General features: G+C 45.0%; 1 protein-coding gene across 2 annotated transcripts in view; it reads left to right on the top strand.

Moving 5' to 3' along the window:
- SEPTIN9 (septin 9) overlaps nucleotides 1-15402 on the top strand; it is a 442263-nt gene that overhangs the window by 75043 nt on the left and 351818 nt on the right. For both annotated transcript variants that reach the window (XM_063960451.1, XM_063960454.1), the window contains exon 2: nucleotides 6060-6119. In XM_063960451.1, the coding sequence (XP_063816521.1) occupies nucleotides 6060-6119 (60 nt within the window). The remainder of the gene's footprint in view (nucleotides 1-6059; nucleotides 6120-15402) is intronic.

Here is a 15402-nt window from a genome sequence, read left to right as displayed (position 1 = left end):
GAGAGTTAGATTTGGGTGGGTTATTTTGTTTCTGTGCAGGGTAAATACTGGCTGCTTTATTTTTACACTGCAAATTAGATTGCAGATTGAACACACCACACCCAAATCTAACTCTTTCTGCACATGCTATATCTGCCTCCCCTGCAGTGCACATGGTTTTGCCCAACTGCTAAAAAATTTCCAGCTGCGATCAACTTGGAATTACCCCCTATATGCTCACATACTGTACTTTCACAAGCCTCTGTATGTAGATCTGGCATTATAAAGCAGTGTGATATATGATTGTAAAGTAATATTAAAATTCTAAACAGTGAAAAATGCACCATCGTACTGTAACTCTGGTTTTCTAGGACTTTAAAAATATGATTTATAGAAGAGCCACTAGATGTCCTCAGAATACCACTATGGAGAAGTTTTAACTGGTTATTGACCAACCACATCATTATCAGTTTCCCAGCAAATGCATGGCATTGATGTGCTGTGCAGCAGGGTTCCCTAACCTAAAGGTACCATATATTGGGGGTGATTCCAACTTGATCGTAGCTGTGCTAAATTTAGCACAGCTATGATCAGGAACTCAGACATGCGGGGGACACCCAGCACTGGGCTAGCCCGCCCCGCATGTCAGTCCCTGCCCCGTCGCAGAAGTGCTTTTGCACTTCAGGAGTAGCTCCCGGCCAGCGCAGCTTTTGCATGCTGGCCGGGAGCTACTCGTCGCTGCCCGGGTCGCATTGGCCATATGCGTATTCAATAGAAGTAAATTTAACACAAAAAAAAATAACAGAATATATAGAAAGATATGAAGAGATGGGTGTGATACTCCATACCGGCGGTCAGGATGCCGGCGTATTTTGGTTGCACTAAGGCCTTTTGGTAAATTCCTACAGACATAAGTGCAATGTGATTAGTAAAAGGTTAAGAAAACATGGCAGGTAGGATTTTTTTTATCAGCATTTAAGTAGGTTATGTTATGTAGTGTGGCTTAAAGTCCATCACAATTTCCTTGTAGACAATGGAAATTACTTATGAAGTGCATTGTACACCTATCACTTGTACTTCAGCAAAGAAGCAAAATGTTAAAAGGTACTTCAAGCACATAACATAAAAAAGACGTCCGGATGCCATAAATGAGGCTAACCAGCGCAGTGTTTTAGAAAAATGAAAAAGCTGAATTTAATGTGATGTTTACTCTTTTCGCACAGTGTATCTGCCTAAAGTTTTCTGCCTCTCCATAAACAAAGGCGTTCTTCAAGCTTATGGAGGCTGTACCCCGAGTCAAGAGAGTCCACTTAAAGTATGCCTAGCAGAAAACATCCGCAGCAATACGAACTCAATGTAATTTCTATAAGAACAGGGTATTTTACTCACTTCAAAAATTACACACTTTGTGTTCCAATTCCAAATATAGATAAATATGTCTATTGTTCCTCACCAATATTTATTACCACAAGTCCTGTTTTCGCTTTGAAATTGTAAATATTTATTAATCATAAAACACAAGCTGACCATTTTAGGCTCAGAGTACCTCATCCCTCCTAGAAGTCTGAAATAGGCTCAGAAATAAAATGCATTTACCACCGATTCCTTTAGAACAGAGGTTCTCAAACTCGGTCCTCGGGGGCACACACAGTGCATGTTTTACAGGTCTCCTCACAGAATCGCAAGTGAAATAATTAGCTCCACCTGTGGACCTTTTAAAATGTGTCAGTGAGTAATTAATACACCTGTGCACCTGCTGGGTTACCTGCAAAACATGCACTGTGTGTGCCCCCGAGGACCGAGTTTGAGAACCTCTGCTTTAGAATTTGCATTATTTGACCAGTGAATAATTTCATTACTGTACCTCATAGTTTTTATTTTCAGAAAAACAATCAAACCATTTCACATCACTATAAAAGTCACCATGGAAATAGTAAAATGTAAATTTTGTGTGCCAAATAGTTTGTACAGGATGTAGTTATGATCCCGGTGGTCGGGAACGACTCGGGATCTCGGCGGTCAGCATACAGACGCCGGGATCCCGACTGCCAGCAGGGGGCCCAGGACTATTTATTTATTATCAGTCTTTTATATAGTGCACACGTATTCCGCAGCGCTTTACAGAGAATATTTGCCCATTCACATCAGTCCCTGCCCCAGTGGAGCTTACAATCTGTGGGGCAGATGTATTAACCTGGAGAAGGCATAAGGAAGTGATAAACCAGTGATATGTGCAAGGTGAGAAATGCACCAGCCAATCAGATCCTAACTGTTAATTTACATATTGGAGCTGATTGGCTGCTGCCTTTATCACCTTGCACATATCATTGGTTTATCACTTCCTTATGCCTTCTCCAGGTTAATACATCTGCCCCTGTATTCCCTTTCACATGTACACACATTCACGCTAGGGTTAATTTTGTTTGGAGCCAATTAACCTACCAGTATATTTTTGGATTGTGGGATGAAACCGGAGTACCCAGAGGAAACCCAGGCAAGTACGGGGAGGACATACAAACTCCGCACAGTTAGAGCCATGGTGGCAATCGAACTCGTGACTTCAGTGCTGTGAAGCAGTAATGCTAACCATTACACCATCCGTACTGTGGGTGTCCACGACACCCATAGAGTGGGAATATAATCTGTGGTGAGTGCAGCGAGCCCGCAAGGGGTTTCATTGTGATCGCCCACCTCTGTTGCCATTCTGGCGGGAATCCCAGCGTCAGTATGCTGACCGCCAGGCTCACGACTGCCGGTCACCCGTTCCCAACCCGTTTGTACATTTCTCAACTGTGGCCTTTTTCAATATCTAAAAAAAGGAAATAAAAAGAGTATAATGCAATAGTAAAAAACTGTTTCAATAATAAAAAAGAAAGGGGGGGCGGGGGGTTGCTGTATAGACATTTTATCAAAATTACTAAATATTAAAATGAAACCTTTAGAGATTATAGGTATATAGAACATATCCAGGTTATGGTTTTCTTTTGATACTACGTGGGCGAGATTTAAATGTTATCACCCACTATTTCCCGCCTAAAGTGATGGGAGATCACAGGGGGCGATATACAAATGTTTTACCGTGTTCATGCTGATTGCGTCCATAGCTGTACGTGGCTGATCCCAACGAAACTATTGGGTGCGTCACAAAAAGTCCCGTTGGGCAGCTAGCTGAAATGCTAATGTCACGCCCGCCGGCAGCAACATTTGAATAGCTGCCGTCGGGCGTGATCACAGGCGGGAGAGGGCGGCAAGATTTTAATCTCGCCCTACGTATGTTAATTCAAAGTCACAACAGGACATGTAATCACAATGCATTTTGTAAGCTTTTCATTAGCATGTTAATTCCTCAGAAAGCCCTGAGCAGGTGGTCTGGGGTATTTCAAATTTAAATGTACATTTAATTATGGCAACCCTGTCAGCAGGAAGATGCAACTACCTGACAAGACAAATGTAAACATAGTCTTCTGTCTGTCTTGAGAAAGGTTCTGTTGAACCGAAACGCGTTGTTTGGACTGAGGAGAGACGCATGTGGACCTGAGGTGAACTAATGCTGATAATCCTTCTGCGGTGGTGCTAGGCTATTTCAGCCCAGGACCACACCAGCTTATTTATAAGCTAGCCCACCGCAACACAGGGAGAGGGTGAGAGCTTCTTGCTGTTTTAAAAGCACAAGTCACCTATATGGATTTCATCATTCCACATTGCACTCGTAACTATCACATGTGTTTTATTGTATGTTTTTATTATTAAATTTATATTTGTGCACTTTAATACCTTTGTTATCCATCCCGTTGTTATACCACCAATCAGTGTCACCGCCCCATTCAGGGGTATTGGGATTTCCCTGCACACGATTATTGTGAGGACCACCTCACATGGTGGTGGCCCATGCCAGGGCCCGTTACACATTCATACGGATTTAGCGCCAGTGACACCTTGTTCACTATCTTTCTTTTTGCATCCATTGGGAATTGGTGTTTTTTCCCCCAACTGAACAGTGTGTCTAGGCAGCTTTTTCTGTTTCACTGCGCAACTCTGAGACTGTACCAATTTGCTTTTGTCTTCCATGCAGATCGGAGCTTTACCATATTTCATCTGGTTTTGCTGTAAAATTATATTTTTATGATAGCTAGGAGATGCAGGTCAATACCTCCCCATATTTCATCTACAGTAGTTGTGATGTAAATTGATATTTCTATGATAGCTGGGAGCTTACAAAATCATATATGAAGCCTAGACTTAAATTAGGTGCGATATGTAAATTACTCGTATGTATCATTTCAGAGAAATAAAGTATCTAACCAATCCCACATCACAATGTATCATATTTACACTAATTTTATACCTTAAATTATGGAGATTAATGTAAACATACTATATCTTAGGTAGCCATTACACATGGAAAGTTATGCACAATTACGATTTGTATTTATGTTGAAAGTTATGTGGGTAGTTCTGGGATGAACCCAGATATAATTAAGTGGTCAGCCAGTCAGCAGAGACCTGGTTAAGGTATCAGAAGGATGGGTACACATGGGTTGAAAGGTATTGGAGTTCTCTGTTCTGGATTCAGACTGGGGGATCAATTTCTGCACTGAAGCCTGTTCCCACATTTTTCTTCCGTTCCTCTTATATTAGCTGCATGTTAATCTGTGTATGTGTTTTGCCCTTTTATTTGAAATTGCAACACATTTATCTATGTACCTTGGAACCTTTTTCTTTATAACATTTATGTAATTAAGCATTGTACTATTTAAATAAAATATTTATAGTCTAATTCATATATGCTCCAGAACCCAGTCTTTGAGGAGGCTATTAGATTGCTAAGGTTTACGCTATAATTGTTCATGACTGCTGGATGGGGGCAACCAAACTGACTGCATGGGAGTTTGTGTTTCCGAGCATGTGCAATTGTGATAGAGGGTTAGGAGACTAGGTGGTGACAGAAAAGATAAGTGTATGGTATAAAGGCCCTCATTCCGAGTTGTTCGCTCGCAAGCGGATTTTAGCAGATTTGCTCATGCTAAGCCGCCGCCTACTGGGAGTGAATCTTAGCATCTTAAAATTGCGAACGATGTATTCGCAATATTGCGATTACACACCTCGTAGCAGTTTCTGAGTAGCTCCAGACTTACTCGGCATCTGCGATCAGTTCAGTGCTTGTCGTTCCTGGTTTGACGTCACAAACACACCCAGCGTTCGCCCAGACACTCCTCCGTTCCTCCGGCCACTCCTGCGTTTTTTCCGGAAACGGTAGCGTTTTTTCCCACACGCCCTTAAAACGGCCTGTTTCCGCCCAGAAACACCCATTTCCTGTCAATCACATTACGATCGCCAGAACGATGAAAAAGCCGTGAGTAAAAATCCTAACTGCATAGCAAATTTACTTGGCGCAGTCGCAGTGCGGACATTGCGCATGCGCATTAAGCGGAAAATCGCTGCGATGCGAAGATTTTTACCGAGCGAACAACTCGGAATGAGGGCCAAAGTGCAGAGAGAGAGAATATTCAGTGTTTTATATTCGCCTCTGCCATCACTGCATCAGGAAGTGGAGAGCTGCACGATTGCAGTCCTGATACTAGTGTGATATAATACAGGTGTTTCAAATTGCTGACTCTGACTTTGTTCTGTCAGGGTGCAAACCATTAGGGTTACTCATTAAATTCCCTGACAGAACTTAAAATGGTATCTATTGTTTTTTATATTGAAATTGATACTTTCTATTACCATTAATGTTGTTTTAAATGGCAATAGTCCTCAAACAACACCCTACAGTATCAGCATTTTATTTTTCATGACATCCGTAGGCCTGTCATCCTTGGGTTCAGTTATGTGGTGTTGGACAGGTTTGTGCTTTTATTTGTCCACATATGTTATGATTGACAGCCACCAGCACTGGTTTTTCCTATGACATTGACCATAAATAATTTGATTTGGTCCTGGACCATCAACCCATAGCACCCTGCACGTGACACACGGAACACAGCCAGTTTAGGAACTACTGTCATATGGTATGCATCATCTTTATATCAATGTGTTTTATCTTATTTTACAACTGTTCACATTTTTCTCTGCTCTAGGAGTAACAAGAACAACCAGTGGACGACTACGCAAACTCAGCAACGATGTAACCAGCCCAAGTAAGTGCTTGTTTGATTTGAAGATAAAATACATTTGGAGGAAAATTACGTATTAAAAAAAAAAAAAAAAAAAGAGCAGCTGATCCTTAATATACGAAGTACATCTAAGAACAAAAATATTTAATTACATAAATTAAACCAATTTTCACATATTCTAATATAGAATTCTGCAAACATACCTGAAGCATTTTTTTTTTTAAACGACCGATACATAAAAAGACATAAAAAATTCTCCAGGCTTATAATGATCCACAATGTAGAAAACCCAAATATTTAGAATTACAATCCCTTAGTAATGTGGGTTCTATTTCATTCAATAAAGGTTGGAAAATGTAGGTTGAATAAAGCTGGGGAAGAATATTTTACTTTCTTCAATTCAGTGAGCTAAAAACAGATAAAAACATCTATCGGATTTAGTCGATTTTATTTAAAACTTTAACAGTAATGTCCTAGAGTGATAAAAAAGTAGCATATCTTTTTTCTGCTGGAATATATGCACGCATACTAATAGAGTGTTGGAACATTGCTGAATCAGGCTAATTAACAACTTTCATCTGCTGCTTCAACTCATTATTCTTATATAATTATTGCATTGATTTCATGTTATTTAAGAAGTTATAGGTGTGTTGATGCAGTGATAATATAGGGTTGGGTATGATTACCGGCGGTCAGGAGACTGACTCCGGAATACAGACAGCCTGAACACCGCTAGCAAGCCCAGTCTCTCGCGGGCTCGTTGCACTTGCCGCGCATCGGGCCCGTTGGCGAGCTTTGCTCGGGTGGGGGTGGTGTGAATTCCGGGCGTCGGTCAGGATTCCGTCCACCGGCATTTCCCCGGCTGTCAGGATTCCAGCATCGGTATCCTGAACGCCGGGATCCCAAAAGCCGGTAAATTAACCGCATCCCGATAATATATTTTAGGTCCCTGACACTGTCATACTCATATATATGCTTTTTTATTGCAATCTGATAGTTTTATGTGGTTATATAAATATTTTATGTAATTGTGTTAATACATCTGGCATGTAGAGTTAGATGTTTTATATCTTTATATGTGTTATTAATAAACCCTTTATTTACGACACCTGTTCTGATAGTTTTTATTACTTGTTTCATTAATTGGATGGTTGTTGATATCCTTCCTTAATAATCAGAAGCTGCAATCATTGTTGGGATCTACTTATTTTAAATAATTAATAATGTATATTGGCTCATTCAGTAGGTTTAGCGCCTTACTTATTGCTCCAATACCCCTTTCACACATGCAGTTATATCCCGGGTTTTTGCACGTGAGCGCGCATCAACCCGGGATTTCTGCATGTCTGAAAGGAAACAACTCGGGACTGAGTCTCAGATCCTGTTCCCGGCCAGGGTCATGGATTTGAGACCTGGGAATTTACTGACTTTTACTAGACCCAGCAAATTCCCAGATCACATGCCTGAAAGCGGCATAAGGGGGAATCCAATTAGCTGCGATAACCTGTTTTTGCATGAAAAAAACTTTTTGGCGAAACTTTAGCTGCGATAATTCTCCACAGGTTTAAGGGGAATTTCTTTTCACCACCTCCCGGAGAGGTGAAAAGTTGTGCATAATCCCTATTTTAAGGTAAAAATGTACGGACTATTGTCCTAATTAAATAAGGATTGCAGATTCTGCTTTTTAGCATAATCTGCTATCCTTGGGTGGGCCCTGCGATGGGTGGCCCCCAGCATGCTACCCACCACCCACCCACTGCGATCACTCTCTAATTGCAATCGCAACACAATTACAGATAGGTCACAGAAACTAGTGAAGCCTACTGCCGGCGCAGCCTGGTGGCTGCGACAGCAGGAGTCACACCGCCATTTTTTTGATCGCCCGCCGCTCCGCAAATGCCTCTGCTTGTCAATCAGGCAGAGGTTTTCACATTTAATGCGGGCTGACCGCATTAACTGCGGGCGCATACGCAGGACAGGACCTGCACATGCGTACGCGGGCCCTGTTGCTTAAATTGCAGTGAATAATTGCCTGAATAAGGCCCTATGTTCAGAACCACTGGGACACCCGCCTTAATGACTAATTAGGCACTAAGGAGTTTTTAATTATTTTTAGCCAATCCAATCACACACACTGCAACTGGGTCAGCTGAGCTCACTGAAGTGGCGGATTTTACTGGGGGCTGCAGCCTGTCTTCTTCACTGCATTTGCACTAAAGGCCCACAACAAAGGAAAGGGCGTGGATATACACATGAATATGGCCTGACAGAAGTTAATTTTAGATTTGAATACAACCATTTTTTTGCCCATCAAAAATTCTTAAGCATTTATAGCCATGACCACTGAAACGATTTTTGCACTTATGACCATTGTACTTAAGGAAACAAAATAGGAGTTGGAAGCGATGGGTAAAGACTACCAACGTACAGTAAAAGTCTGATTGTCCAATATGTTTCCAAGGAAACATATGCACTGGTATGGAGGCAGATTACATGTGGTGCTTGAACTAATGATGATGACAAAGATCACCCTCCGTTTCTAATTTGCTGAATGTGTCTGAATCCTTCCCGCTTATGCTAGTACTATAGCACTGTGGCTAATGCAATATATTCACATTAATGCAGAGATATTAGCAATGAGTCTTGTTACGGGGTAAATGTGACTATCAGTTATATAGGTTTGGGTACAAAATCCTGACAATCAATAGACCAACGGCAGAATCCTGACAGCTTCTGGGTATTTCACCCCTAACACACCCCTCCCGATCCTAAACCTAACCTCTCCTTCCTGCAGCCTGAACCTAACTAATCCTCTTCTGTAGCCTAACCCTAAATGCCCCCCCTCAAGGCCTATCCCTAACCCCCCCCCCCACTCACCCAGCCTAACCCTAATCCCAACCCAGTACTTAACTTTGGGATTCAGACTGACAGGGTCCCGTTGTCGGTCTTCTGTCTCGTTATGTGTTACAATGGCTATATTAGTTATTACTATTGTTCTGTCATAAACTACTGTATGAATTCTGTATTCTACTTTTAGCATTTACTACTACCACTGTGCAGTCACATCCCCAGGCATAAAACTGGCGCATATACTGTACTACTGATCATTCCAGGAGTAAAAGTGAAATACTACCTTTTCCCAGCTGGAGTCATTCTGCTCATAAGGCCAGCTTTGCAAGCTAAACAAAATGCACCTTTTTAGAGCACATTATGCAATTGCTATTTGGATGCCCCCTGTGTATAGTGTACAAGACAACTTAAGTATCAGGATGGCAGCATTTACAGAACTAATAATAGGATATGGGAGAAAATATGAAGACTATATGGCAAAAACAACACACTGCTACATTAAATTCTAAAAGTAGATCTATTAACAACTTACATACGGGTTGCATTTATGTGACCGATGGTCAGGAGACCGGGATCCCGGCGTCTGAAAATCTGTCTGATCGGCATGCCAACCAGCAGGGACTATTTTCACTCGTAGGTGTCCATGACACCCATAGAGTGGGAATAAAACCTGTGGCGAGTACAGCGACCCACTGAGCCCGCTGCATGGTGAGCGTAGCGAGTCCGCAAGGGGCTTCGTTCTGCTGCCCCTCGCCGGCCACCCGACAGCTGGGATCCCGCCGGATTTCCATGGGGAGAGAACAGAGAGACTGTTGGCCATCCAAGATAATCCAGAAGGTGAGAGATCAGGTTTATTTGGAGTTGGTTCTGGAGGCTTGCAGACGTCGCTGCAAATTAAGGAAAATTTGCAGAGATTTTGGACTCCCAAATTGCTGGATGTAAAAGTCAGCAAATTGGAGGGTAAAAAACCAAGGTAACTGGCAATGTGTAGCAGATTTTAAAACCACACATTGGCGATGGCCTGGGCATCGCGGCAACTAGTGTGACAGCCCTGTGCCCAATAGCCTATTCAGCATCTGTCCCGACTTCTAGGGAGAGTGGGCCAGAGAAACGCGCGCTCCCCCCTATGTTCTACATTGCAGTCACAATGCTGAATTGAACTGGGCCCTTTCTGTTACCCCAGAGCTATAGGTACAAGTTAATAAGATTAATAGTTGTAACCATAATAATTAAAATATGTATTTTTTAGTGTCATGTATGATTAAAAAAAAAATGGTGCCCCAATAGTAGAAACTTCCGAGCTCCTGAATGGCTTTATCTTCATATGAAGACAAACACAATTCATCATAAGTAGAACACGGATATCAATTTTACTGTAATATTTAAAGTTAGCATGCAGAGCAGTGGCGTGCGGTGAGGTCAGTGGCTGGTGAGGCACTGCAGCCATAATGTCCGCCGAGCCTTGTTGATGAAACCTACCTCCGCCGAGCCAATGCCCGCTACCGCCACTGTCCTTGCGTGCGCCAAAGGCACACATGCTCCTGGAAAAGTGGACGTAGTCTTGCAATGAGGGTGTGGCCTCACAACAAGGTGCATGGCCTCAATGGGAATGCTGTATCCATGTGATCAGGACAGGGTGATGCCCGATCAGGACAGGGTGATGCCTTGGAAAGGCAGTGGGTGACAGGAGAGAGATGGTGATGGGGAGACAGTGATGCAGAGGAGATGCAGTGGGTGACAGGGAGAGGATGACGGAGAGAGGGTGACAGGTAAAGGGTGACAGAGAGAGGCAGTGGGTGACAGGGAGAGGGTGACACCAGGGAGAGGATGACAGGAAGAGGGTAACACCAGGGAGAGTTTTACAGCAGTAGATAAAAGGGAGAGGGTGATACCATGGAGCTGGTGACAGGAAGAGGGTGATGCCAGGGAGATGGTGACAGGAAGAGGGTGATGTCAGTTAAAGGATGACAGAAGTAGGTGACAGGGATAGGGTGATGCCACGGAGCTGGTGACAGGAAGATGGTGCCAGCTGTAGGTGACAGGAACAGGGTGACACTAGAGAGAGGGTGACAGGAAGAGGGTGACGCCAGGGAGAGGGTGACAGAAAGAGGGTGACGCCAGGGAAAGGGTGACAGGAAGAGGGTGATGCCAGGGAAAGGGTGACAGGAAGAGGGTGATGCCAGGTAGAGGGTGACAGCAGTGGGTGACAGTAGAGGGTGAAAGGGAGAGGGTGATACTAAGGAGAGCATGTTGGCAATACAGCATAGAACACAAGCAGTACAGCCCGGTCTCCGATGAGCTTAGCCCATGTCAAAGTAAAGTACCCGCCACTCTCCCCTGAAAATCCTAGCCAACCCCCTCCGCCACCGGTAACAGAGAGGAAACAACAAACCTGGTCCCTGTGGCAGGGCTGCTCATCCTTCAGTACTTCCTAGCTCCACCTGTACAGGGCCGCAGGCTGCTGGGATTACTACTCTGTTATCAGGGCTCCAGGTGTGGCTGGGAGCAAGGCCAGTGCACGGTGGCACTGCGCTCTAGGCTACATTTTAGCCTACCACCCATCCTCCCTCAAAAACCTGAACAATTGACTTTTGGGAAAAGCTGGTGGGTAGACTGTAGGGCAGCACCAGAGTCTACTCACTTGCACCACCGGCTAGAAAGATGGGGGCCTGGATGGAGATGGCACACAGGCCCCCTCCTTGCTGAATACACCTTTGTGTGGGATCGGTATGGGATTCCGTTGCATGGGATGCCGAATGTCAGTAGCCAGAATGCCGGCAGAGGGGTGGCGAGCACAACAAAGCTCCCTGCGCTCACCACGCTGCGGGCTCAGTGTTGAGTCTCACTCGCCACAGGTTCTATTCCCCCTCTATGGATGTCATGGACACACACAGAGGGGGAATCATTTACCTCGCCGGTATTCCAGTGGCGGTATAGTAGCCCTGTTGGGATCCCGGTGTCTGTATTGAGACAGCTGGGATCCCGACAATCGTTTTTTTTACTGCATACCGTGTGTGTGTGTGTGTGTGTGTGTGTGTGTGTGTGTGTGTAAAAAATATATAAAAAAAATCCATGTGCTCTGTATGTAAACAATAATACATACACTTCCTCAACTTTCACAAAACATTACTTCCCCCCCACACACACACACACATTACACCATCTTCAAGTAATTTCAGCATACTATAATACAAGATAGTACACAACCCCATGACAGTGATACAACCCCCACCCCACACAATACTATTTACCAACCCACTCCCTTAGATAATACTAACACAACACCCCTAGATAATATTAATATATACCCCAACCCCCATGTATAAAAAAAACCACACCCATCCCCCCACAGATACTTACTTTTGATTGTGGGAAGTTGCAGTCACTCTCTATATACTGTATTGCCTGGTTCACCCCACGAAGCTGGCTGGGAAGGAATCAGATCTTCCCAACAAGAGCAGGAAAGGGGTGTGGCCTCTGTTGTGAGGGGGCGGAGCCTCAGGAGGGTATTGAGCAGGTACATACAGATGCAGGAGACTGGTGGCTGATCCCGGGGGAGGGAGCAGCCATACAAATAGGGAAGGGACGGGCATCGGGCACTGCTGCTGCTGGCTGTGCTGCAGCAGACATGTCAGACTGTGACATGTCTGCATTCCCCAGACAGCAGCTGAAAGGGGTGGGTGCAGCGGCTGCAGCTTACAGCATGCTGAACATATTCAGTAAAATAAGGGAGGGGAGGGGCGGGGGGCGGGTATATGTAAATAATAATAATTTACCTTTGCTCCCTCAATAAATGTAGAGAAAATTTTCACACATGAAATAAGCGCTCACCAAATACCATGCAAAAAATAAGATTTTACTTACCGGTAAATCTATTTCTCGTAGTCCGTAGAGGATGCTGGGACTCCGTAAGGACCATGGGGAATAGACGGGCTCCGCAGGAGATAGTGCACTTTAAGAAAGCTTTGGACTCTGGGTGTGCACTGGCTCCTCCCTCTATGCCCCTCCTCCAGACCTTAGTCAGGGAAACTGTGCCCAGAGGAGATGGACAGTACGAGGAAGGATTTTTGTAAATCTAAGGGCGAGATCCATACCAGCCACACCAATCACACCGTAAAACTTGTGATAAACTACCCAGTTAACAGTATGAACAATAACATAGCCACGGTTCAACCGATAAACTATAACATAACCCTTATGTAAGCAATAACTATATACAAGTCTTGCAGAAGAAGTCCGCACTTGGGACGGGCGCCCAGCATCCTCTACGGACTACGAGAAATAGATTTACCGGTAAGTAAAATCTTATTTTCTCTAACGTCCTTGAGGATGCTGGGACTCCGTAAGGACCATGGGGATTATACCAAAGCTCCCAAACGGGCGGGAGAGTGCGGATGACTCTGCAGCACCGATTGAGCAAACAGGAGGTCCTCCTCAGCCAGGGTATCAAACTTATAGAACTTTGCAAAGGTGTTAGACCCCGACCAAGTAGCTGCTCGGCACAACTGTAATGCCGAGACCCCTCAGGCAGCCGCCCAAGAAGAGCCCACTTTCCTAGTGGAATGGGCCTTAACCGATTTCGGTAACGGCAATCCTGCCGTAGAATGCGCCTGCTGAATCGTGTTACAGATCCAGCGAGCAATAGTCTGCTTTGAAGCAGGAGCGCCAACCTTGTTGGCCGCATACAGAACAAACAGAGCTTCAGTCTTCCTGATTCTAGCCGTTCTGGTCACATAAATCTTCAAAGCCCTGACCACATCCAGGGACTCGGAATCCTCCAAGTCCCGTGTAGCCACAGGCACGACAATAGGTTGGTTCATATGAAAAGATGAGACCACCTTTGGCAGAAATTGAGGACGAGTCCTCAACTCTGCCCTATCCACGTGAAAAAACAAGTATGGGCTTTTATGTGATAAAGCCGCCAATTCTGAAACACGTCTAGCCGAAGCTAATGCCAACAACATGACCACTTTCCACGTGAGGTATTTCAACTCCACAGTTTTGAGTGGTTCAAACCAAGGTGACTTGAGGAAACGTAACACCACGTTAAGATCCCAAGGCACCACCGGAGGCACAAAGGGAGGCTGAATATGCAGCACCCCCTTCACAAAAGTCTGTACTTCAGGAAGAGAGGCTAATCCTCTTTGAAAGAAAATGGATAAGGCCGAAATTTGGACCTTTATGGACCCTAATTTTAGGCCCAAAGTCACTCCTGTTTGAAGGAAGTGAAGCAGACGGCCCAAATGGAACTCCTTCGTAGGAGCAGCTCTGGCCTCACACCAAGAAACATATTTCCGCCATATACGGTGATAATGTTTTAATGTCACGTCTTTCCTAGCCTTGATCAGGGTAGGAATGACTTCCTCCGGAATTCCTTTTTCCGCTAGGATCCGGCGTTCAACCGTCATGCCGTCAAACACAGCCGCGGTAAGTCTTGGAACAGACAGGGCCCCTGCCGCAGCAGGTCCTGCCTTAGAGGAAGAGGCCACGGATCTTCTGTGAGCAACTCTTGCAGCTCCAGATACCAAGTCCTCCGTGGCCAATCTGGAACAATGAGGATTGTTCTGACCCTGCTCATTCTTATTATTCTCAACACTTTGGGTATGAGAGGAAGAGGAGGAAATACATAGACCGATCTGAACACCCAAGGTGTCACCAGAGCGTCTACTGCTACCGCCTGAGGGTCCCTTGACCTGGCGCAACACCGCTTTAGCTTTTTGTTGAGACGGGATGCCATCATGTCAATTTGAGGCAGTCCCCATCGATCCATGATCTGTGCGAAGACTTCTTGATGAAGTCCCCACTCTCCCGGATGCACGTCGTGCCTGCTGAGGAAGTCCGCCTCCCAGTTGTCCACCCCCGGGATGAACACTGCTGATAGTGCGCTTACATGGCCTTCCGCCCAGCGTAGAATCCTGGTCGCTTCTGCCATGGCCACTCTGCTCCTTGTTCCGCCTTGCCGGTTTATATGAGCCACTGCCGTGACGTTGTCCGACTGAATCAGAACCGGTTTTCTCCGAAGCAATTCTTCCGCTTGACACAGAGCGTTGTATATGGCCCTCAACTCCAGGACGTTGATGTGGAGACAAGTCTCTAGGTTTGACCAGAGACCTTGGAAATTTCTTCCCAGCGTTACTGCTCCCTAGCCTCGGAGGCTTGCGTCCGTGGTCACCAGGACCCAGTCCTGAATGCCGAACCTGCAACCCTCTAGCAGGTGAGCACTGTTCAGCCACCACAGGAGAGATACCCTGGTCCTGGGAGACAGGGTGATCCTTTGATGCATTCGTAAATGGGACCCGGACCACTTGTCCAAGAGGTCCCATTGAAAGGTCCTCGCATGGAACCTGCCGAAAGGGATGGCCTCGTATGAAGCCACCATCTTCCCCAGGACCCGCATGCAATGATGCACTGAAACCTTTTTTGGTTTTAAGAGATTTCTGACCATGGGTATGAGCTC

This window comes from Pseudophryne corroboree, chromosome 3 (genome assembly GCF_028390025.1).
Source record: "Pseudophryne corroboree isolate aPseCor3 chromosome 3, aPseCor3.hap2, whole genome shotgun sequence".
In the NCBI taxonomy this organism is placed as follows: Eukaryota; Metazoa; Chordata; class Amphibia; order Anura; family Myobatrachidae; genus Pseudophryne; species Pseudophryne corroboree.
Note: the sequence above shows the minus strand (reverse complement) of the source record. Positions and strands in the feature narration are given on the sequence as shown.